This window comes from Vigna unguiculata, chromosome 5 (genome assembly GCF_004118075.2).
Source record: "Vigna unguiculata cultivar IT97K-499-35 chromosome 5, ASM411807v1, whole genome shotgun sequence".
Taxonomy (NCBI): Eukaryota; Viridiplantae; Streptophyta; class Magnoliopsida; order Fabales; family Fabaceae; genus Vigna; species Vigna unguiculata.
Genome location: NC_040283.1, coordinates 34,500,857 through 34,524,230, shown reverse-complemented (window position 1 = coordinate 34,524,230; position 23,374 = coordinate 34,500,857). Strand labels below are relative to the sequence as shown.

At 34.2% G+C, this 23,374-nt stretch overlaps 2 protein-coding genes across 2 annotated transcripts; both read left to right on the top strand.

Moving 5' to 3' along the window:
- The first annotated feature begins 3,270 nt into the window (after positions 1-3,270).
- On the top strand, positions 3,271-5,889 carry LOC114183611 (protein TIC 20-IV, chloroplastic-like). The gene is made up of 4 exons (XM_028070690.1): positions 3,271-3,333; positions 3,739-3,833; positions 4,723-4,808; positions 5,110-5,889. The coding sequence occupies exons 2-4, from the start codon at positions 3,757-3,759 to the stop codon at positions 5,763-5,765; spliced, it is 819 nt and encodes a 272-aa protein (XP_027926491.1). The 5' UTR covers positions 3,271-3,333; positions 3,739-3,756; the 3' UTR covers positions 5,766-5,889.
- Positions 5,890-15,746: 9,857 nt separating this feature from the next.
- Positions 15,747-22,625, top strand: LOC114185016. The gene is made up of 8 exons (XM_028072492.1): positions 15,747-16,144; positions 16,271-16,905; positions 17,932-18,171; positions 19,506-19,595; positions 20,216-20,365; positions 20,485-20,609; positions 21,496-21,625; positions 22,189-22,625. Exons 2-8 carry the CDS (start codon positions 16,333-16,335, stop codon positions 22,312-22,314), a joined length of 1,434 nt encoding a protein of 477 aa, XP_027928293.1. The 5' UTR covers positions 15,747-16,144; positions 16,271-16,332; the 3' UTR covers positions 22,315-22,625.
- Positions 22,626-23,374: the final 749 nt, after the last annotated feature.

Here is a 23,374-nt window from a genome sequence, read left to right as displayed (position 1 = left end):
GTTACACTTTAAACTCATGTCCTTCATTATCAACTTTCCCCCTTCTATGGATGAACCCACTCAAGGGTACTAAAATAGATCGACCATTTTCCTATCAGCCCATTCGATGCAATACCTATCAGTTCAATTGGCCTTTAGCCTACCTCGATATTGGGCCTATTAAACTAATCAACGTGGGGCTTAAATTGGCCTTTGGCCTGTGGACCCAATCAAAATTAGACCTAACACCATATAACCCCCCAAGCCTTTAGCACTACAAAGCGTAAAGCTTACAATTCCTAAACCAACACGACCTTTGGTTGAAAACCATTAATACTAAATTAAAGTACCTAATCTTCCATGGGCCTATTAGGTCAATCAATTTTAGGCTTAATTTGTCCTTTGGCCTATGGACCCAACCGGAATTGGGCCTGACACCATACAATCCCCAAGCCTAAAATGAAACATTTTCTAATGCATGGGCCTAATATCGTATAGGCCCATTTTTCTCAGGCAGTATTAAATAACCCAAACAAGCCCATTGCTACTTGTTCTTCATACATCAAGATAGTAAAAATGAAACCTTTTTTTTAGCTTCTCATGCCTTTTTTGTTGCTTCAAATGTCTTATTTTATGCTATGTTAGCTATGTCTTAGTACATTTACATATGTTTTATTTTGAACAATGCTTGAGAACATGAATGGTTATAGTGGTTAACTGTTTATGAATGCATCTTAATATCTTGACGCGGTTCTCACCGAATTTTGAAAACTAACGAAATGCTATGATACTCGTTGCCACTTTAAATTGTTTTCTCCAAGAATTTGTTAAAGTTGTCACTTATTCACCAACATTCCCTAGTGTACAAAGTCTTCTTATTTTGTATTAGAATGTTAGCTTTAGCCTCTATCCGACATATAGGCTATGATACTTTGTGGAGGTTTAAAGTTTTGAGAGTCCAACTGTGATCCATGCTCCTTAGACTAACATTTTACTAAATCTTCAATTAGAACTAGGCATTTTTCTAATCCAAATTTTGGGGGTATGATTGTACCTAACCTTTTACCAAAATTCTCCTTAAAACTTGGTTTTTATAATAAGATTTTTTTGGGATACCAGTTTACAACCAAGACTTCAACTGAGAATTAGGAGACTTACACCCAATGCTTGAATCGTCAATTTGGAGGCTAATCATCAATAAACATTTAGATCGTCAATTGGGAGACTAACGCTCAACTAATGTTTAGATCGTCAACTAAGAGACTAATGCTCAACCAACGTTTATATCGTGAATTTGGAGACTAATGCTCGAACAATGCTTTGATTGTCAATTGCGAGACTAATGCTCAACCAACGTTTATATCGTGAATTTGGAGACTAATGCTCGACCAATGCTTGGATCGTTAATTGGGATACTAATGCTCAACCAACTTTTTTATCATGAATTGAGAGACTAATGCTTGACTAATGCTTGGATCATCAATTGGGAGAGTGATGCTCAACCAACATTTAGATCGTCAATTGGGAGACTAAAGCTCAACCAATGTTTTTATCATGAATTGGAAGACTAATGCTAGACCAATGCTTATATCGTCAATTGGGATACTAATGCTCAACCAACATTTTTATCATGAATTGAGAGACTAATGCTTGGATTATCAATTGGGAGAGTGATGCTCCACCAACATTTAGATCATCAATTGGGAGACTAATGCTCAACCAATGTTTTTATCGTGAATTGGAAGACTAATGTTAGACCAATGCTTATATCGTCAATTGGGAGACTAATGCTCAACCAATGTATATTGTGAATTGGGAGATTAATGCTCGACCAATGCTTACTTAGATCGTCAATTAAGAGACTAATGTTCAACCAATGTTTATATCGTGAATTGGGGGACTAATGCTCGACCAATGCTTGGATCATCAATTAGGAGACCGATGCTCAACAAAAATGTAGATCAACAATTAGGAAACTAATGTTCAACCAATGTTTTTATCATGAATTGGGAGACTAATGCACGACCAATGCTTAGATCATCAATTGGAAGACTAATGCTCAACCAATGCTTTGATCGTGAATTATGAAAATGGTGAAATTATAACTAAGATATGCTAAACATGAATATTTATTTATGCATCATTGAAAAACCTTACACTAGTTTGCAAGGAAAAAAGAATGCATGTTACATTAGGCTGTAACTTAACTATATTAGAAACACAAATTTCTTACCTTCCATGTCCTAGGTACTAACTTTCCTCCTAATGTCTCTAACTCATAGGCTCCTCTTCCTATTACTCGAAGCACTCTCTAAGGCCCAACCCAATTTGGTGACAAATTATTCTTAGTGTGAGAATAACTTTGTTTCTTCAGCACTAAATCTCCTGCAACCTACATTCTAGGTTTTACCCTGTTGGTGTATTTCGCTTGTACCCTTCATTTAGCTGCTACAGTTGTTATCCAAGCTTTCTCTCGAAACTCTGATCATTTCCATAAATCTTTCTACTATAGGAACACTAGATTCCTTTCTCTTTGTTATCTTCTCACCTCTTCTTCTTATGGCATAGGCAGAGATTTTATCTGCCCCATGGTGGGAGCTAATTTTCTAGGCATAATGGTAAAATTCGATCAACCAAAACATACAATGAGTGATCTGATAAAAGCACTCAAAGTAGTCTGTCCTTTTCCCTTCCTCAGGTCTACCTCTTATCATTCATAAACTCCCTATTATTATCACCAATTACACTTTAAATACATGTCCTTTATTATCAACTTTCTCCCTTTTATGGATGAACCTACACAAGAATACTAAAATAGATCAATCATTTTCCTATCAATTTAATTAACCTTTGGTCTATCTTGACATTTGGCATGTTAAACCAATCAACATGGAGCTTAAATATATCTTTGGCATGTGGATCCAATCGAAATTGGGCCTAAACCAAATGGTTAATATATATACCAAGATTCCTATATTTAGGAAGGTGTTGCCATGCTTAAATGGTCATGTTTGTATCTACATTTTTGGGGCAATGTTTCTCATGCACTTTCAACCTTTTCTCATATTTTCATTTTGCATGTAGAGGGTAGAAATCTTTGAAAAATGTCATTAAATTAAAATTAATTAACATAAACATTAATTTTTTTAATTTAATAGCATAAAATGAAGTGATAGAAAATATGGACAAAAACTAACCTAACCGGAATGAATGTGGGGTCGTTACATAGTAAGGCGGTGCAAAGAACTTCTATATATACGTGCGCCTTCTCTATTCAATAAAAACACATTCTTTACTTTCATTTCTCTCATCTATTACACGTCTGTGTGTGTTGCGCTTTCTCTCTCTTCTGTTGTAAGTTTCGTTTTTTTTTTTTTATTTCTTTTTTTCCTCAACAACCCCTCTTGCAATAATATTAATTAACTATTATTAAAAGTTATTTTCTAAAGATAGTGTTCCTTTCCAATTCATCGGTCTCCATTTTCTGTTATTCTTTTCTCCATAGAGTCACGGCGTTGTGTGACTCTGCCACCTTATTTGAACAACATAAAAACCTGATAGTTTCCAATTGAAATGGATTAGTTTAGGTTATCTATTACCTTGAATTTCTAACGCATGCAAGGAGTTCGATGAAATGCTTGAGAAGGGTATTGAATGAAATTTAGGTGATAAACTATTGATTTTTTTTTATATTTTTTTTATCATAATGCAAATTCACATCAATTTATGTTTATAATGTTGTTCTCTTTCGTGAGATAGTGTCAAAGAAGAGAGAAGATGACAACTCAATTAGCAGCAGCCCACCCTTCTGTTCTCTTTGTTCCTCCCTCTTCGGCCTCTCCCTGTTTAACAAGGTATTTATGTTTCCCACAGCTTAAAATTTTCTAATTTTCATTTTCCTCTAATCTTATAATTTTCTGTTGTGTATTTATTGTTGTTGAATGTTTACTATCTCATATGGTAAGCCCTTGATTTATATTAATTTACACCCACAATGAATTCAAGAAGAGGAGCCTTTTCTTGTCTTGTTTTTCAATATCTTGTATAACTTCTTTTGTGAGAACCCAAGTTTGTAATTTAAGATGACCTAAACGGTAATAGCATGACGAATTATGTATTATCTTTCTTAATAAGCAATGTGCCACTGGAGTTTTTCACGTAGTAGACAAACAATTGAATTTGGGGATTCATCAATCCTCTAGTTTTTTATGATGTAGAATCTTGTTGTCATAAATACTGAGGTTTGTGATTTCTAGCATTAAATTTTGAGATCATGGTTATTAGTCCTTGAGTTATGGTGGTGGTTTTTCACTGTCCGTGATTTTTGAGGGTCCCCTCAACCATTTGGGTAGAGCATAACGTAGTAGGGTCATTTTTTGTATTGTACTTTTTAATTTAAATAAATAAATGATGGCTCAAGTATCTGCCTGTTGGGACTTAAATGGAAGGACATTTGTTAGGTGTGCTAATTTGCAATATATCTTGAACTGCGAAGTGCGCTCATTAGGTTAAATCCCAGTTAGCTTATACACAAAAGGGCCTTGTTACAATTAGACTTTTGAGAATCAGGGCACATTTTTAACCTTTTCTGTCTTATTGTGGCATGTTAGAGAGGCTTTTGTCAATGTGATACTTGTATATGGGGCCATCAAAACTTATGACTTGGTGTTGTTAAATCATTGTCTCTCATGCTTCTCTATTTGCATTTGGTACTCATTTTCTTTAAATTTGGCTTTAAACTAGGAATAAAGATTTGATTCCAAAAAGATGCTCTATAATCAACAGGAAAAAGAATTATGCCATCACAGCTTTTGCAGGCAATGCTCTTGGTAAGTTAGCATCATGCTCCCCAGCAGCTTTTATGGATTTTCTATCTGATTTAATATTTAAATTTCTCCATTAAGTTGATTTTAATAAGAGAAGATCTCTATCAATAATGAAATGAGAAGATATCTGAAACTTATATGTTGATTTGATTAATCTCCTCGTTACATTTTGTTCATTTCAATGTTAAGACATTTCTTCACCAATGCATCTAAATGCTATCCCTTTTTGAAATTGCATATACTGTTTAGCTCGAGTGCTTAAAAATTGTTTCTATTTGTCTAATCCCCAAATTCTTTATATCAGGAAAATCAACTATCCAACTCACTGCAGATTCATCGCCACTATTTGCCGCTAAAGAAGCTCGCCTCTCACTCAGATTTCCTAGGTCTCAAAGACGCAATTCTACTATCCGTGGACAAGCATTTATATATCATTCGTCTGGTTTCCGAATCCCAGCAAATGCTGAGAAGCCAGAATGGTGGTGGAGGGCTTTATCCTGTGTTCCCTATCTGATAGCATTGCAGACATCTGCAGCTGGGATTTATCTAGAACCTATCCTTGAAAAATTTCCATTGTTTCATGGTTTGATTTTTTATATCCCAGGAGCTGTCAACCGATTACCAAACTGGTTCCCTATGTTATATTGCTATGTTGCTATTGTGTGGGTGGTAAAAAACAAGGATTTGCCCCTTATCTTCAGATTCCATGTAATGATGGGAATGCTGCTGGAACTTGCTCTGCAGATAGTGTGGATTTCAAGCAATTTCATGCCACTTATACACTTCAAGGGGACATTGGGAACGTATTACTGGGCTGGTGTGGCGCTGGCATATATTTTTGTAATGATAAGGTGCATAAGGTGCGCGCTTCTGGGTACATTTGTGAGTTTCCCTGTACTTAGTGAATCAGCATTCCTTCATTCTTTATTCAGTTTAGGAGGATTTCAACGGCCTTTTTAGGATATGATCAAGAGCATATCTAGTGATTTTCTAGGTGAATGGAGGATTGTCTCTATTGTTTGTATTTGACAATATTTTTAACCTTATACAGAAAAATATATCATGATTCTTTTTGAAGATTCCAGTAGTCTCTTTTATTTTTGTTATCTTTATCTTATATTTGCCGTTATTGATTGTTTCTAGGTTCTTCTCGGTTCTAGGCCCCTCTCTTTCATTTTCTTTTTAACCAACCTAGGCGTTTAAATTACAAAAAATATTTTCTTATTCAATGTGGTATTTCCTTCTCGTAATATGAAATTATCAATATTGCAAATTATATCAAATACCACTACAGGGATAAAATGCTTATCGATAGGACTGTGCTGTAGACTCAAGGAGAAGAGTTGCATATAATAAATTTGAAACATTACTAAAATGAAAAAGAAAAGGCGTGTCATCTTTATTGGAAATATCTCAGGAGTTTAGCAAATCTGTTTATAAGGCTCTCAATTTTGTTTTTCCTTCTCTTTTGAATTTCTCAACTGGCACCCGTCCTCTTATTAGATTTCTATCTTCCTCTCTCTCTCTTTTTATTTGTCTTCATTTGCATTTCTTGGAGGGAACATGGGGGATGTAGGGGAAAAGAAAATATCAAAATGAATCTTGAATCCAGATACAAATTAAATATTGGGCTTAAATCATGAGTTATTTTGTATTGTGAATAGGAAGATTCATCGACATTACAAGAATTTATATATATATATATATATATATATATATATATATATATATATATATATATATATATATATATATATATATATATATATATAGGGATGTCAAAAAAATCCGTACTCGCAAATATCCGCGGATAAAAGAAAATGGATATTAAAAATGGATACCTGCTACCCGTGGATACGGGTATTTTTGATACCCGCATGTTAACGGGGCGGGTATGAGTATCATAGTATCCGTACTCGTGGATATCCGTACCCGCTAAACTTACACCCCTTGACATTTTTCTTTTTTCTTTCTTTGAAATTGGGCATATACATCAAACCTTATATAGACAATGACGTTTATGGTATGCTTGTTGCCAAATGATGAAATCAAAATAAGAATACTTGACACGTGGCAATTGAGGTTTATTATTTGTTTATCTTTTAGAATCAATGGAGAGAGTGGATTTGTTGATCAAATCATTAATTAAAAAATTTTCATTGTGTTGAACGTCATTTTATATTTACTTCTACAATTATTTAGACTTGTATCAACTTGAGTTTATTTGAACTTTATTTAAAATTTATGACAATGATGTATTTTATTTTATTTTATTTGAATTTATGATTAAATATTTATTTCTAAATAATTTTGCAAACACCCGGCGGTACCCGTGGATACCTGCGGATATGAAAAAAATAGGCGGATACCCGCATAACGAATACCCGACGGATATGGGTATGGGTATGGGGTAGATATTTATCCAGCGGGTAGGATACGGAGAGTTACTACCCGTACCCTACCCGCCTCGTTGACATCCATATATATATATATATATATATATATATATATATATATATAAACATTCAAAAATATAATTAATAAAAGATGAGAACATGTGTAAAAAATGAAAAAGAAAAATTGTCATAAAATTAACCACACACTTTTTAAACAATTTTCAATTTTTCTGTAAGCCCTCTTACCTAATAAGGGTTGTCCTCTAATGGGCTTAAGGGCTGGCCCATAGGGTGCCCAAGGCCCCTAAGACAACCAAACCCCTCTCACTTCTGTCATTCTTGCAAAAACAGTACTCTCACTCTACTTTTCTCTCCATAGAGACTTTGTTAGGGTTTAACCCTTAGTTCACTTCAAGCTAGTTCAATCTCGTTTCTTCTCCATGTAAGTTGTATCTCACTCACATTCTTCCATTCCTAGCTTGTTTTCGTGATTTCAACTAAGGATCATCATTATAACCTTATTCCCTATCTGTCCATCATTTTTCTAGCTCACTAAATTGTCCTAGGAGCAGAGGTGCTTCTCTGTTCGTACTCTCAACCCTCACAGTAGCTTTTCCAAGTAAGGAAAGCTAGGGTTTTCGTGTTTTAATTTATATGCCTTGATCTCAGTTCTGTTTAGTGCTCTTGGTGATTGTATGCTATTTAAAATAACATAAACATGTATTGTACATCATTCTGGGTGTATTTATGTGTTGGCCTGCGTGAACACTAGAGGTGATATGATAATCTCTCCTAAGCGAGTGGCTCTCGCCTAAGCGAGAGTATCAGAAAACCCTCCCAAGTGTTGTGCGAGCTGTTGCTCAGGCGACGAGCTCCTGTTTTGAGCGAGAGCCAATCTCGCTCAAGCCAGGAGGTCTTGCCTAAGCGAGAGAGCGTGACAACACCAATTCCACTTTTCGAGCTCTTGCTTAGGCGAAGGGAGCTCGCCTAAGCGAGACTCTTCCGCCTGAGCGAGAACTAGGCGAGAATGTGCTTTGTTTTGTTTCTTTCTTTGTTTTTGGATGTTTGCCATATGTTTGGATTGATTACTCTTTAAAAGCATGAATTGGATGAATATGCATGAGCAACATGGGTTATGGTCTATGATTGATAAGTTTAGCATGATCTTGGCATGTGACATGTATGGAATGGTTGGTTACAAAAGTGACACGTAATTCCACAATAGTTTCATGGTGGTGCCTCATTGGTTAGGGCGTAATTCCATGAATCTCTAGGTGAGATCTCATGGTGGTGCCTCAGTTGGTCAGGACGTAATTCCATGATCCTTATTAGTGGGAGTTCATGGTGATGCCTCATTTATATAATTTAGTAAGGATTAAAGGTAAGGATTGCATCCTGATACTCTAAAGAGTCAGTTAGTCTCACATAGAGTGTACTGACTCAAGTGGTGAAAGTAGTAGGAGGTCTGAAACACTTTAAGGGCTAACCTTGTGAGTGGGGATGAAACATTGGAACAATTAGCTCGGTAGAGTAGTAAAGGCCACCACAAGTGCAAGTATCCGCCGAATCCGACTAATTATATGTATCTAGATGAGTCGTGTCTTGAGTCTTAGTGTATTGTTTGCAGGTCAGAACATGATTGATTGACATATGTATCTTGGACTATGAAAATGTATGCAATTGTATGATAAAATCATTTTACTCTAGTTTACTCCTTTTGCTTGTTTGTGTTCTTGTGTGTGGTTTTCTCTCTTTGCAATGATCATCAATTTATTGATGTGAGAAGATGTGAGAACTCCTCGTGGTCAACAAGGAAATGGTGATTCCACTCCATAGTCATCTAGATTTGGATTCCGCTCGTTTATGTCTTCTTTTAGGGTTATGGCCCATGTATTGCCTTATCTTAGAACTTTATTTGGAATACCTTAGATTCCTTACTCTATTTTGTTACTAGCATCGTGGTGTGTCTTAGTTTTTTCCTGTTTTCCTTTAAACACCTGTAAGGAATACCGTTTATACTCCAGGACTGTGCTTACTATATTATTTTGTGTGACACTTTCTTTAATTAGGGTTATTAATTAAATGAGGTGTTACATTTCCTCTCTCAGTAAGCTTTTCAAGTAAGTTTATTACTAAAATTTAAATATTATAATATTTTTATTATTGTAATTAATATTTTTATTATTTGAAGTGTTAAATTATTAAATTGAATAAATTATTATTTTATTGAATATTATAATCTTTAACAAACACATCAAATTACTAAGCTATAAATAATATATTTGATTAAAATATTGTAGATAATAACATATTATGTGGAAGAACTTTTCTAAAATCTTTTATTTAATATATATTTTTGGGTTTTGTGGTGATAGGTTAAACGGTCGATCTTTTTAAAGTAAGTTATTTTGAACTCTTTATCCTTCTAATCTTTATGTTCCAAAAAGAGTTAAAGGTTTGAAGTTGTGTGGTGATAGGTCTAATCAGTCAGTCTTTTCTTTAGTAAGTTATTTTAAATTCTTTTTCCTTCTAATCTTTATGCTCCAAAAAGTTAAGGTTGGGAGACTAGTTGGGCAACCAAATTAGGCACCTTATAAGGATAAAAGGTATATCTGTCTAGGATGCCATATAACGATAAAATAAGGGATTAAAGAGATGGGTTAAATAACAAATCATATAGGAGAGCAATAATAGGGCATTAAAAGGTGTTAAGGGGACAAAGGAGTTGAGGGACTAAAGAAGAGACAATAAAGAGGGGAAAGGAAGGGGATAACACTTTGAATGCTCTAGCTGATCAAACTCTAGTCTTTTGGCTAGAACATTTTGATGTCCACCATGAAAAAGGTAGAACTAGTCCTACGTCACAAATTTGAAAACAAAATAAATAAGTAAAAAAAGGATAGGGATCTCAAAAGGATGGGATTCACTCCTCCCACAATGCAGTAGTTGATACAAATGATTCAGACCTAAGACGACAAAAAGAGGAATGTGACTGACCACAAATATAGATGATCAAGGATACTCCCACAAGTCTTATGATCCTACCATACGACTAAACAATCTACTATGCATGAGACCCCTTTTTCTTTGGTTTATGAAGTTGATGTGATGCTTCTTGTTGAGATACAATTTTTTTCACCATGAGTACACACTTTTTCCAAGTCAACAAATGAAGAAAGCATACAGGTAAAGTTAGACACGGCTGAAGAGATCACAGAGATTGTGTGCATCCAAACGTTGGCAACAAAGAGAATAATACATGCGAAATACGCAAGCATGATTAATCCATGGAATTTTTGCAAGGAAATATGATGTTAAAGAAGGCCACACATCCACAAATGGAAGACAAGCTATAACCCAAATAGGTGGGACCATACCGAGTTCAACAAGTATTAGGAAAATGGGTGTATGAGCTAGAAACGTTAGATGGTGGCACTGTCCCCAGGACTTGGAACATTAGAAATCTAAGGCTTTACTATTGTTAGGACTTGGAACATTAGAAATCTAAGGTTTTACTATTGTTAGTCTTTTTAAACGTTGTATGTTTCCCTATTTTGTTTCTTGTCTTTCACATTGTATTGTTGTACTTTTTTTTCCTCACTATAGATGAGGATTTAATGAGGCATGAATAAAAATGAGAAATGTCACAAAAGAAACATTAAACAAATCCAAACTAATTTGATCAGCATTAATTTCCCAAATGGTGATCTATATGTTAGTTAAGCAACCAGTCTCCCAACTCATTTGTCGAGCAATCAATCTCCCAAATGATGATATGTTGGTTGAACAAATAGTCTCCCATAAACTGATATGCTGGTTAAGCAACCAATCTCCCAACATATAATTGGTCGAGCAATTAGTCTCCTAGATGACAATCAACTTATTGGTTGAGCATCAAGACTTTCAACTAATTTGGTTGAACAGTTAGTCTCCCAAATGGTGATCTACATGTTGGTCTAGCATCCAAACTCACAACTAATTTGGTTGAGCAATTAGTTTCCCAAATGACAATCTACTTATTGGTTGAGCATCAAGACTCCCAACTAATTTGGTTAAGCAATTAGTCACCAAAATGATGATCTACTTGTTGGTTGAGTAGTTAAACTCCCAAATAATTTGGTAGAGAAATTAGTTTCCCAATTAATGAAAATCTACGGGAGTCACCAGTCTCCTAAGTTTAAAAATCAGTAGGGGAAACCAGTCTCCTAGGTCTTAAAATTTGTTGTGAGAGCAACCAATCTCCTAGATCTAACAATCTACTATGGAGCAATCAGTCTTCTTAGTCCAAAATCCGCTAAAGAAACAATCGTTGCACCCATGACTCGGTTTTAGCTAAAGTTAGCAAAAGGAACTACTGGTCTCCCAAAAAGATAAACGTTAGTGGAGAACCTTTACACTCCAAAGAGCTTGAGGTTATGTGGTGATAGGCCAATCGGTCGACCCTTTTTGAAGTAAATCATTTTGAACTCCTTTTTCCTTTTGGCCTTTACGCTCCAAAGAGCTAAAAGCTTGGGGGTTGTGTGGTGATAGGCCAAGTCACTCGATCATTTTTTAAGTAAGTCATTTTGAACTTCTTTTCCTTCTAGCCTTTATGCTCCAAAGAGCTAAAGGCTGGGGTTTGTGGTGATAGGCCCAATATCAGATCGAGTGCTTTATGAGGAGAAAAAGTATATCTACCTAGGATGCCATATAAGGATAAAAAAGGGGATTAAAGAGACGGGTCGAATAACGAATAATAAAGGAGAGCAATAATGGGGCATTAAGGGGGAATTAAGGAGACAAGGAGTTGAGGGACTAAAGAAGAGAGGATAAAGAGAGGAATATGATAAAAAGGAAGAAGAGAACACTTTGAATGCTCTGATTGGACACTAGTCTTTTTGCCTAGAATATGTTTCCTTTACATTTATTTGTTAATGATTTTTAGAGCATGAAATTTTTCTACCTTATTTTTTTTCTTAAGCTAACATTTTCTACAGTTCATTTTTGAAGTTTGTATCTGCATGTGTTTTTTACTTTCTGTGTTTAACAAGAATTTTCTGAACAATTATACGTTTTTTTCGTTCTACTTTTTCTTTCAACACATATGTTTATTTGATTTTTTTAAGTTTGATTTCCTTTTCATTTCTATTATTGTTTTGGATTTTTTTTATGTATATTGTATATATGTTTTCAAAATTTTTTAATTTTTAATTTTTAAATTGCTAAATTATATTTAATTTATTTAGAACTATGGATTTTGGATTGTCGATTAGCTCTTGTTTTTTCCACAAAATTGGGATCACATTGGGTTTTGGTTGATAAGGAAGGAAACCTCAATATTGTGTCGTATAACATGGACATTGACTTTCCTTTTTCTTACAAGGATGGTTCAAATTGAGGGATTTGTACAACCTTGAAGCTGGTAACTGCATCTTGTTTTGATATGTAGGTATCAATTTCTTCCATATAATTGTTTTCAAGGAAAGGTGGAGAAAAAACACTATAGACAAGTACTATGTCTTCATGGTAAGCTTTCAACAATCAATCTCTTCATTCTAAATTTTTTTGAATATCAATGTCAAGTAAGTCATTTGATAAGAATTTTAATTTTTTTTCTTCATGTATATACATGTTATTTGCCATGGTTATTTTCTTACCTCAAATACTTTCTTTCAAGATTTACTAGTCAAGTTTGCTAGTTATGTTCGTAAACATAAGTATAATTATATGTTGTATTCCATGGTAAATTCTATGAAGTCAAATGTAAATCTACTATAAATATAAGAACCCAAATTGGTAGGGATATTACCCTAATACCTATATTTAAATTGTCGACAGTTGTTTATTATGTTGGTTTTTTTACCTTTTACAGTTGCATTTTGAATTTGTTTTTTCATGTACCACTGCACTAACGCCAAATATTGCAACTGATTAAAAGCTTTCTTTTCGAAGTGAGATAAGCTTTTCAGCAAGCATCTACTACACTCCATTGAATTGAAGGTTTGTTTGTCTTTTCCACTTTTTTTATGCTTTCCCGCTTTTTCACCCTTTAATGGTAGGTTTCAATTTTGATTTTGACTGACGTAATGGTTGAGAGGAACCATTCTTCTTCTCCAAGACTGACTCTTCTTCTTCTTCTTCTTTTTCTTCTATAACAGAATTTTTACAAAAGTGTAAGAAAATCATTCAGTCTTTCTCTTTCTTTTTTTGATGAAAGGATTTTTTTGTACTTCTTATGCGTTGAACATGGAGTTCATGATTAGCAGTCGGTAAAAGTTAGTAGCTTGATTTTAAAATGGAATGGCTTTCGTGGAATTTCTCCTTTCCTGCTTAATCTACCTTTGTTGCTTAAACTGGTGACACAGTGTTGAATGATTGATGTGTAAGGCTTACTTCTTTTTCTTTTTCTTTTTTGGTGAATTAGTGTTGTTCATTATATGTATAAAAAGTTTGTGTTGTTTCTTGAAGCTTGAAGATTAGGTACTTCTTCTACTTATTTCTAGTTACCATAAGCTTGAAGTTTAGGTTTTTTGGTTCGTCTCTTTTGTATCTTGGTATGTTTGTTGTTATAATGTGATTTGTTACTTTTGATCTTATTTTGTTTTTTTATCTTGCTATGTTTCTTTTTCACAATCCACTTTGTATCAGTAACTTTTCCTCCTCATATGTTGCTGCCAAATAACCCTTGAAACTTTCTTCCACCCTTTTCCATTCCCAACCCTAAAAAACACTCCTTTCTATCAATGACATTGTTTTATCCTACCTTCTTTATTGCGCTTTGTTCCAATAATGTTGTTGTTGACCCTATTCTTTTGGAATCTTCATTGATGCTTGGTTCAATATCTTTTATAACCTTTACTGACGTAGCTGATTTAGAAATCAAGGATCATGAGCTAATAACTTAAGATATATATTTTTTTTAAATTATCTGAGATGTGATTAAATTATCTGAGATGTGATAAGTCAATAACTTTCATTCACTACATAACTAGATAAATCATTATTAGCGATAAGTTGTTTTGATTTTTTTTGTTCATTATTAGTTGTAATTTTAAGTTAAGCCCAAACTTTTGTCTTCAGGTGTTTTTCACCTTGTGGATATGACCTTTCTGTATTCTTTTCCAGAAGAAATTGTCCTTTTTATCATGGGCTACAAGAATAATTATCTTAAACTCATCCATCTTCTAACAATTAGTGCAAAGGAATGTTCTATTATATTTAATGTTTTTAGAGCTTGAGTTGTTTTTGTAGTTGAATGGTGTTATTTGTGGTTAATAATATCTATTAATGTTAAGTTGGTTGTAATATCCTTATACTATAAGCATTCTTGCATCTTCTGGTGATAATTCATGGTCAATTGGATTGGTTGTTTAATATGTGATTGTAAAGCTTCATTATGACTGCAATGAAACATACTACTAATTTCATGTCAATTATGTGATTGAATATTGAAAAGCATCATGCTGACAATGTTATATGATTGTTGGATTAGTTGCACAAGGCATTTGCAATCTTTGTCACCGACTCCTTTGTATGACTGCATGAAACATATTGCTATAAAACAGGTGTATTGAAGATGCTATGAGATTTGAGGTATCCCAACAAAAGAAATAGTTGGTTGGTATGGAAAGCTAAGTAGGCTAGGTGATATTTGTGAAGATATCTTAATGGTATCCTTACAGAGAATTGCTCCGTTACTGATTTAAACGACGTCACACAAAAGGACTAAATTACACACGAATTACGAAAATAAGAACTATTTTAAATATTTGGTAAAAATGATAACCATCCACAATAAACACTACAAAAATAAGGAATAAAAAGGTATTTAAACCTAAAAATAAAAACATAAAACCTAAGAGGTTAATATCAAAATAAGAATATGTAATTATATTTAAAAAAGTACAACAGATCCACAGATAATTCTAATTTTGTGTTTTTAAAGTTTTTTAAAAGAGAAGTAAAACCTAATTCAACTCTATTGTAAGTCAACATCTTTTTGTTTTAAAATTCTGAAGTTGGAAACTATAAGTGAAAATTACGCCAACCTTAAAAACCTCCATTAAGTTATCAATGTCTTATTTTCTTATGTTCTCTTCTATGTCTATAACCTATACTCATCTCAGCATATATATATATATATATATATATATATATATATATATATATATATATAAGAAATCAGACAATAACCGTGCTATCTCACATGCAAATATGCCAATATTTGCCTCAAACAAGACTGCGCTTACAGTGTCGAAGACCAACAGAATCGACAAGAACCAATTGCAAATTAGGAATTTAATTATTAAATGAAAAAACAAGAAAAGAATAGAATTGTTTTTAAAGTGAATTGACATTTTCTACACACACAAAAACAAGGAAAATTTCCTTGCTTAAAAAAAAAAAAATCTTTAAAAATGGGAGATTAAATTTGCTTTTGTGGTGTGGGCACACGTAATGTGTCGAGCATTCACGCGTTCTCATTGGCTGTGCTGTGTGTGCCATTTGGGTTCATTTTTTCTGGAGACCCGTTCCATTCTCCATTATTATCATTTTTATCGCTAGCGCTTCATTCAGCTCAAGAAAAAGAAAAGAAAAAAATCTTGGTCCTCCTCATCCACTACACTACGCCAATCTAAGCAACGTGTCGCTAAACCAAGCCCAGTGCGCATCACGCACCCCCTCCCATTTCCATTTATCATTCTCACCATTTCCTTCAACTACTTCACTTGCAACCGCCACCACAACCTTCGCATTCACCCTCCCTTCCAAATTCATTGTTTATCGCTTTGATTCGTCGGTTTTTGAACTCTTAAAAGGACATTCTCTTCTTGTTGTTGTGTATTTGATTCCTGTTATTTTTTAGGTTAGTCTTTTCGCTCTTCGATTCGTTTTCTCTCGATTAGATTTGCGATTTTAAGTGAAGCCGAAACCGAAACTGAAACCCTACGCCGTTGGAAACGTGTGAGTTTTGTTGAAGAAGAATCTGTTCTTTGTCTTCTATTGCTTTTGTTTTGAAATATAGTAGATTTCGATTCAGATTCCGTCATCGATGCTTTGATTCGATTGAGTCGTTGTTGTTTAAATTAGATTTGTTTGTAAGAGAAACGCTAAAGCTCATGGAAAGTTAGTAAGTTTTGTCGAGGAAGAAGATGTCTGTGGAAAGGTCGTTTGAGGCATGGGAAGAGGTGCAGCGTCACGGGCAGGACCTGGCTGACCGGCTTGCCCAGGGTTTCAGCGGATTGATTCATACGCATATGAATCCTCCGCAATTCGTGTGGCCGAACCCTCCGCAATCGAAGCTCTTTGATCTGGAGTTTCCAACGCAGAGCTTTGGGAAGAGGGATTTCGCTTTGGCGACTCAGGAGTACGGGATCAATGGCGTGTCGGCGATTTTCGACATCGGGAACAGGATCGGGCAGGCTGGGGCGGACTTTGGGGCTAGCTTGAATGGCCTGGTTCAGCAGTTTTTCCGGTCGTTGCCGGTGCCAGTACCGTTCAAGCATGAGGAGAGTTCGGTGAGGGTGGATGGTGGGGATAAGGGGTGGCAGAGAGGAGGAGTTGGGATTGCTGTGCCGGAGGATTTGGGGCTGGGGTCGCTTAGTGAGAGGTTGAAGAATCATGGGTTTGCTGAGAGTGTTAGTGGCGGTAGCGGTGGAAGTGCCGAGGAAGAGGGTGGTGGTGGGTTTAACATTGGCTCTATTGGTCTCCTGGGCAGGCGTCAGGTAAAAACCCTTGGTTTTGGATTATATGTTTGTTTTTTTGTTTATTTGCATATTATTTTTGGAATTGGAAGTGATCAACCGTTGCTGTTTAATTTCTTGTTTATTGATGGAGTGATTAAACAGTTTTTTTTTTTTAAATGGAAGGGGAGCATTTATGATTGTAGAGGAGCTATTGAAGTAGTTGCTTGCTATGGTTTACTGCGCAATTGTGGTGTTCATGCGCAGAAGAAACAGTTTTTATTTCTAGAATTTTATTCTGTTTTAGATCTAGTGGTTATTCCGATTAGGTTGTGCCTTTGATGGTGAGATTTGGGTGCTAAATGTCATTTTGAGGAGGGTGTCATTGGTCTTTGTTGTGTTTTTGTTTATGAGAACGCAAGCTCGTGGGGAATTCTTGAGCCCCTATCGGAGGTGCAGAGAATTGTTAACGTTCATGAATTTGCATTAAAGTTATTTTCTGTTCATTGCTTCTGCGGTTTTCTTTTTGGGATTCATGATGGAGATGTGCAGTGGCATCTTGGGTCTTAGTATAGTTGCACAAGTCATGTTAGACAACGGAAATGCAAGAGTTGAGCAAATGGTTTCTTTATCATTTGTAAAATCTGTACATGGACTTTTATTTCTCTTCAATGCCCTCAACTTGTCCTGTGATACGTGCATAATAAAACTTGTAATTTTAATAATGAGTACCTGCACTAACTAGGTCAGAGTAAATTATTTGTTTATGACATAGACCGCATTAGCAATTGAGCATAGCAACTGTATTATTGACCTTGTTAAGTTATAATCTCTGGGGCAGAAACTTATATTGAATTTCTTCATGGTACAATTTAATATATTGCGTACTAGTTTTCAAATTTTGATTGATTGTTTGGAAATATTTCTTATTTTCAACATTTATTTTGAATGGTTTGTGAAAAATGTGCAAGCTCGAATCTGTACTTTATATGACTAAATTCTCTTTTTTCATTGTTGAAGTTTTACTCTATCTATTTCATTTACGTGTTATATTTTTGTCTTGTACAGGGAATAATAAATTTTACGTCAACTTATGATAGCAGAACTCAAGAAGTGGAAGGTTCTTTAGTTGCAAGGGGAGATTTGTGGAGACTAGAAGCATCACATGGTGGTTCTACTTCTGGAAATGAAAATTCATCTCTTTTCTTAGTTCAGCTTGGACCTCTCCTCTTTATCCGTGATTCAACACTCCTCTTGCCTGTTCATTTGTCAAAGCAGCACTTGTTGTGGTATGGCTATGATAGAAAGGTAAAGATAACATTCTTTTGGCTAATTAGACTTTGCTACAAAATTGGTAATGTATAGGGAAGGGGAGTAAAGCATATCCATAGAAATTGTGTTTTATCATTGAAGCAACTGTGTGAGCGTTGTCTTGGACTCTAGCTAGAAAAAGAAATCTTTCATAGCCTTTCCTGATAAAAATTCTTTTTACTACATCTTGCTACTTAGAAGCCAGATACATAATACGATATGGGTATGATGGATACATACAAATCGTTTTTAGAAAATCAAGATTTGACACAGTCAAGCTACAGTATATGTTACTGTAGGCAATAGGCATTTATATGATTGCATGATATTTGTAGAGAGATTTGATTATTCACACTAATAAAAGATCATTAATATATAAACCTATCAATAGTTATTAGATGACGATCACAATTTATAATAAACATATATGACCATAACAAGTAAGCACAATTACATATGTTTTCTCTACCCATATTATCATATATATTTTTCTAAGATAAACATGTCACAAAAGTATACTATTTTCCTGTCCCATTTAGAATCACAAGAATATGATAAAAACATCAATAGCCTCATAAAAAAAGAAGTTTTGGCCCTATATAATTGCCTACTATTCACTACCTTAGATGCATTTGGTATTGGGTGTGTTGTTTTCAAACTCTACTAGTCGTGGTTTGGGGGCTTGCTTAATTGCATTAGTTGAAGCAATTTACATGGTAGAAGATTGAAAGGTTAAGGCAGAAAAAATTTAACAATTTAAAAACAAAAATTGTGGTAAGTGTCTATTGAGTATGAAGTTGTACCCTGAATTGCATGACCATATCGTGTAAATTTTTATGAACATAATCAATATTTTTGGATGCATATTGGGATGGATTGAATGTGGTATTGGTATCAGATATGTGTTGGACAATGATACCTTAACCTTTTCTGAGCATGTGGGCTTCATTGTACCATATGCATTTGATCATTGAGCACTATTTGCTCATTTGTACCATATACATTTGATCATCGAGCACTATTTGCTCATTAAATTGTTAACAGGATTTCCTATCCAACCAAGCTGTTGTAAAGTATGCTGAAATGATGCCCATGTTAGTATGGCTATTCATCTTGAACATTGTAATAATTTATGTACTCTTTTCTGACAGTAGCAATTTATAATATAGTTTGTATGCCTCGTTTTTCTTGTTTTTCTTGTTGAAATTACTCTCTTGTACTCTTGTTTAGTATCCATCATCTCTGTTATCTGCTTGTGGATGCTCCATGTAGTGCTCCTCGCCCAAATATAGCTTTTTGTTAGCTTACGTGGTCATTATTTTTGTTGTCAGAATGGAATGCATTCCCTTTGTCCAGCAGTGTGGTCAAAGCACAGAAGGTGGCTGTTAATGTCCATGCTTTGCCTGAATCCCGTAGCTTGTGTAAGTTGATAGATTATGCTGTTGTGATGCCTTTAAAAATGCATGTTCTATTTTTTATTTATTTATACGGTGCCATGATGAAATTTATAATATTAGTGAACCACCAATTAATTGCTTAGGTTGCTTTTCTTTGGAAGTCAATTTGCTTTCCTTTCCTGATTATTACAATTTAGGATTATATTAATCTTACCCTCAGATGTAATTCTTCACCCATCATACCCTTGTTTCGTTGTTATATAAGTTCATCACTAAAATTTGACTTGATAGAATTTTCTTGGTTGTACCAATCTTTTATGCAAGAGCACGAGACATAGAAAGGGTTGTCAGCATAGTTTAATCATTTAGGGGTAATTAAAGAGCCTTTGCACCGAGAAAGATGTATAAATTTTAGTGTTCTATGACACTCGACATGTAACACTCTTGGAGAATTAAGCCAAACATCAAACGGCAGATAACTAGGTACTTTAATGTTTTTAAAATATGGTGTTAGGGTTTAAAATTGTTTATGCTGGGTCATTTTTCGAATGTCAAAACTAGTTCAATGGATATACTCTTACACGAGCAAATCTCTTGGCATAACTTTCCTGTCTTAATTATTTTCTCCCTCTTTCTGCACCCAGTCATTTGTCGATCTTCAATTTCCTAATGGGCAACTAACCTACGTATCTGGTGAGGGTCTAAGTACCAGTGCTTTCCTTCCTGTTTGCGGAGGTCTTCTTCAAGCTCAGGGTCAATATCCTGGGGAAATGAGATTCAGCTTTTCATGCAAGGTTAGAATTCAAGTTATTGAAGGCTCTGATTTGATGATGTTTGAAGTTCACAATATTTTAGCCTGAACTATTTTCCTTGTGCACTGGATTTAATATTGGCTACTCTTCAATTGTTTTAGAACAAGTGGGGAACAAGAATCACACCAATGGTACAATGGCCTGACAAATCATTTTCTTTGGGTCTTGCTCAAGCCTTGGCCTGGAAGCGATCTGGTCTCATGGTGAGACCATCCGTTCAATTCAGGTAAGACGTCACATTTGGGGCTCTGGGGGAAAGGGACGATGGTACACTGGTTATCATAGGTGTTAAGGCACTTTCTTAACGTTACCTACTGGAGAAAGTTATTGTGCTGCTTTACTTGGTTGAAGTTATCTGTGGACGTGATGATTGCTTGCTTTTCAACTTCCTTTGACATTTTAGAATTAATTTCTCCAATTTAGATAAAATTTTCTCCTCCAAGTGTGGATGAAGTTTCTTTGCTAGTATGCCACAGTTTTGAAAGTATAGTTCATTATCTAAATACATAAAATGTGGTGTAGTTTGATGGTTGCATTCATGTGAGGAAAATAAGGCTTTCGAAGTTGTCTTTCTTTGTTTTAAGCCTGTTTGACGAAGCAATGGACTGTGTAACCTGCCATGCTCGATTCCATAGTAAGATTTACTTTAGAATTGAGAAATTTGGATATGTAATATAACCTGTAGTCTCCTGATTACCAATGTGTTTTTTTCTTTTTTTTTGTATCCACTTTGCCTCTCTGTATCAGAAACCATTTTGTTTCAAATATTCTGAGGATACATTTAAAAAAAAAAAAAGATCTTATGGTGAATAAAATCCTTATTGCTTGAAAATTTGGTTTTTAATCTAGTGCAATGGGGTCATCAATCCATCTAGCTGATTTACTTGGTGGGCTTTAGCCCATTTTTTTATATTTTTATTCTTTAATAATCACTAAGTGTGTTTTCGATTAGTTTGTTTTTTTTCATAATTATTTTTAATCAAAATCTTACTGAGTGATTATTATCTCCAAAAGCATCTAATCTTTTGGTGCGCTTCATTATTGTCTCCGAAACTTATATTTGCAATTTCTTTGATGCACCCTTATATTTTTTTATATTGCTATTTGGTCAGTTTGTGTCCTACTCTTGGCGGAAGCAATCCAGGGTTGCGGGCAGAGCTCATCCATTCAGTTAAAGAGAAACTTAATCTAATTTGTGGATGTGCTTTCATGACCTATCCTTCTGCATTTGCCTCAGTATCTGTAAGTTGTTTCTGAATGAGCATCACTTCCTGAATTATGCAAGACTCATTTTAGATGTTTCCTAATGTTGTGAAAACATGTTTATGATAGAATAAGGAGCTTCTGATGCTTCTGAATTGTAAGCTACTAAATGTGTAGAGTCAAGATTGATTATGATATCGACAAAAACTAAATTCTTTTGTTATGATCACAAATGTCTTTTTTGTAAATTGTGATCATCATACGAAAGGATAAATGTCTATTTATCAATATTATATATCTGTATTAAATAATTTATGAACTTTTAAGGGATCTTAAATTTGAGTAACCTGTTGTATCTGAGCATCATAGGTACTTGCTCATTACTATATGTACGTGAGTAAGCACATAGGAAGTAAATTTTTTTATGTTTAACATACTAGTGGCTTGAAAATTGCTACACCATTTCACGAATATCTATCAATGTGGTTATTCATTATTTGATGGTTTATAACAATTGTAGATTTTTATTGGCACTTATTGTTGACTATTATTTCCATAATCTATCTAAATGGTTGGCCTCTCTTTTATATTGTGTTGTACAGATTGGCAGATCAAAGTGGAATGGAAATGTGGGGAACTCAGGTCTTGTTCTAAGAGTTGATGTCCCTCTCTCCACCGTTGGGCGCCCTTCCTTCTCCGTTCAAATAAATAGTGGCATTGAGTTTTGATAGCGTTCTAGTGTTTGGTACGATCTGTTTATATTTTGCATGAAGTGTACATAGGTTTGATTCCTGGACAGTACTTGCAGGAAATCCAGAAGAAAAAAAAACAGAAATCCTAACAACAAAGCTTACAGTCTTATGTGAATAGAAAATCCTGCCTTGGTTGGTAGTGTATTAGTTTGTCATTTTGGAGCTTTGTACTTACTATTCAATTTCTAACTATTTTGCAGGCTTTAACTTCTAGAAGTTTCATTCAAATATTGTAGGATTCCTCATTGTTATTTTTCCTTAGATTAGTATTAGTATTAATATTCACATCCTAATACTTACTAGGGAAGTATTTTCCCTTTGTAAAAGAACTTAATCTTCTCCTTAAGGATATTATTCATAGGTCGATTAGATTTGTTCCAAGTTAAAATTAGAATCCAAATCGTTTTTTTTTTCTTTTTCTGGTTTGATTCATAGTTATTCAAAATTGAATTTAAGCTGAATTAAATAATCTCGATCTAGAACAAATATGTTTTGGTTCAATCAGGTAGCCAACAAAATTGTTCTTAATTAATCTTCCATTGGAAGTGGAGCATGTAAAAACCAGAAGAGCTCCAGTCCTAGGAAACAAGAAGGCACCATCCATAATGTGAACTGGAAAAAAAAAACATAACACTTTGATTTCTTCGTGATGAAAATTATTATGCATACTTAGTATTAGGCTGTTTCAATTGTCAATTTGGTGTTAAGAGATGTTGTTCTGACAAGCTGGGTTTCTTCCATACGCTAAGGATGATTAACTTTAACACTATTTAAGATTAACGCTTTCCATTATTTTTTTTTCTTAATTCAAATCAATTCACGTGAATTTATATAAATTAATAATGTAAATCATCGGTAATAATATTATATAATTATGATAATAATAAAATATAACTTTTAAAATTATATTTACAATATAATTAATATTTTAAATTTTTAACTATTTACCAAAAAAAATTCAATATGTGAATATATTATGTTTTATTAAAATATGTTTACTCCAATTTATTTATTAAATATTTTTTATAAAACAAAT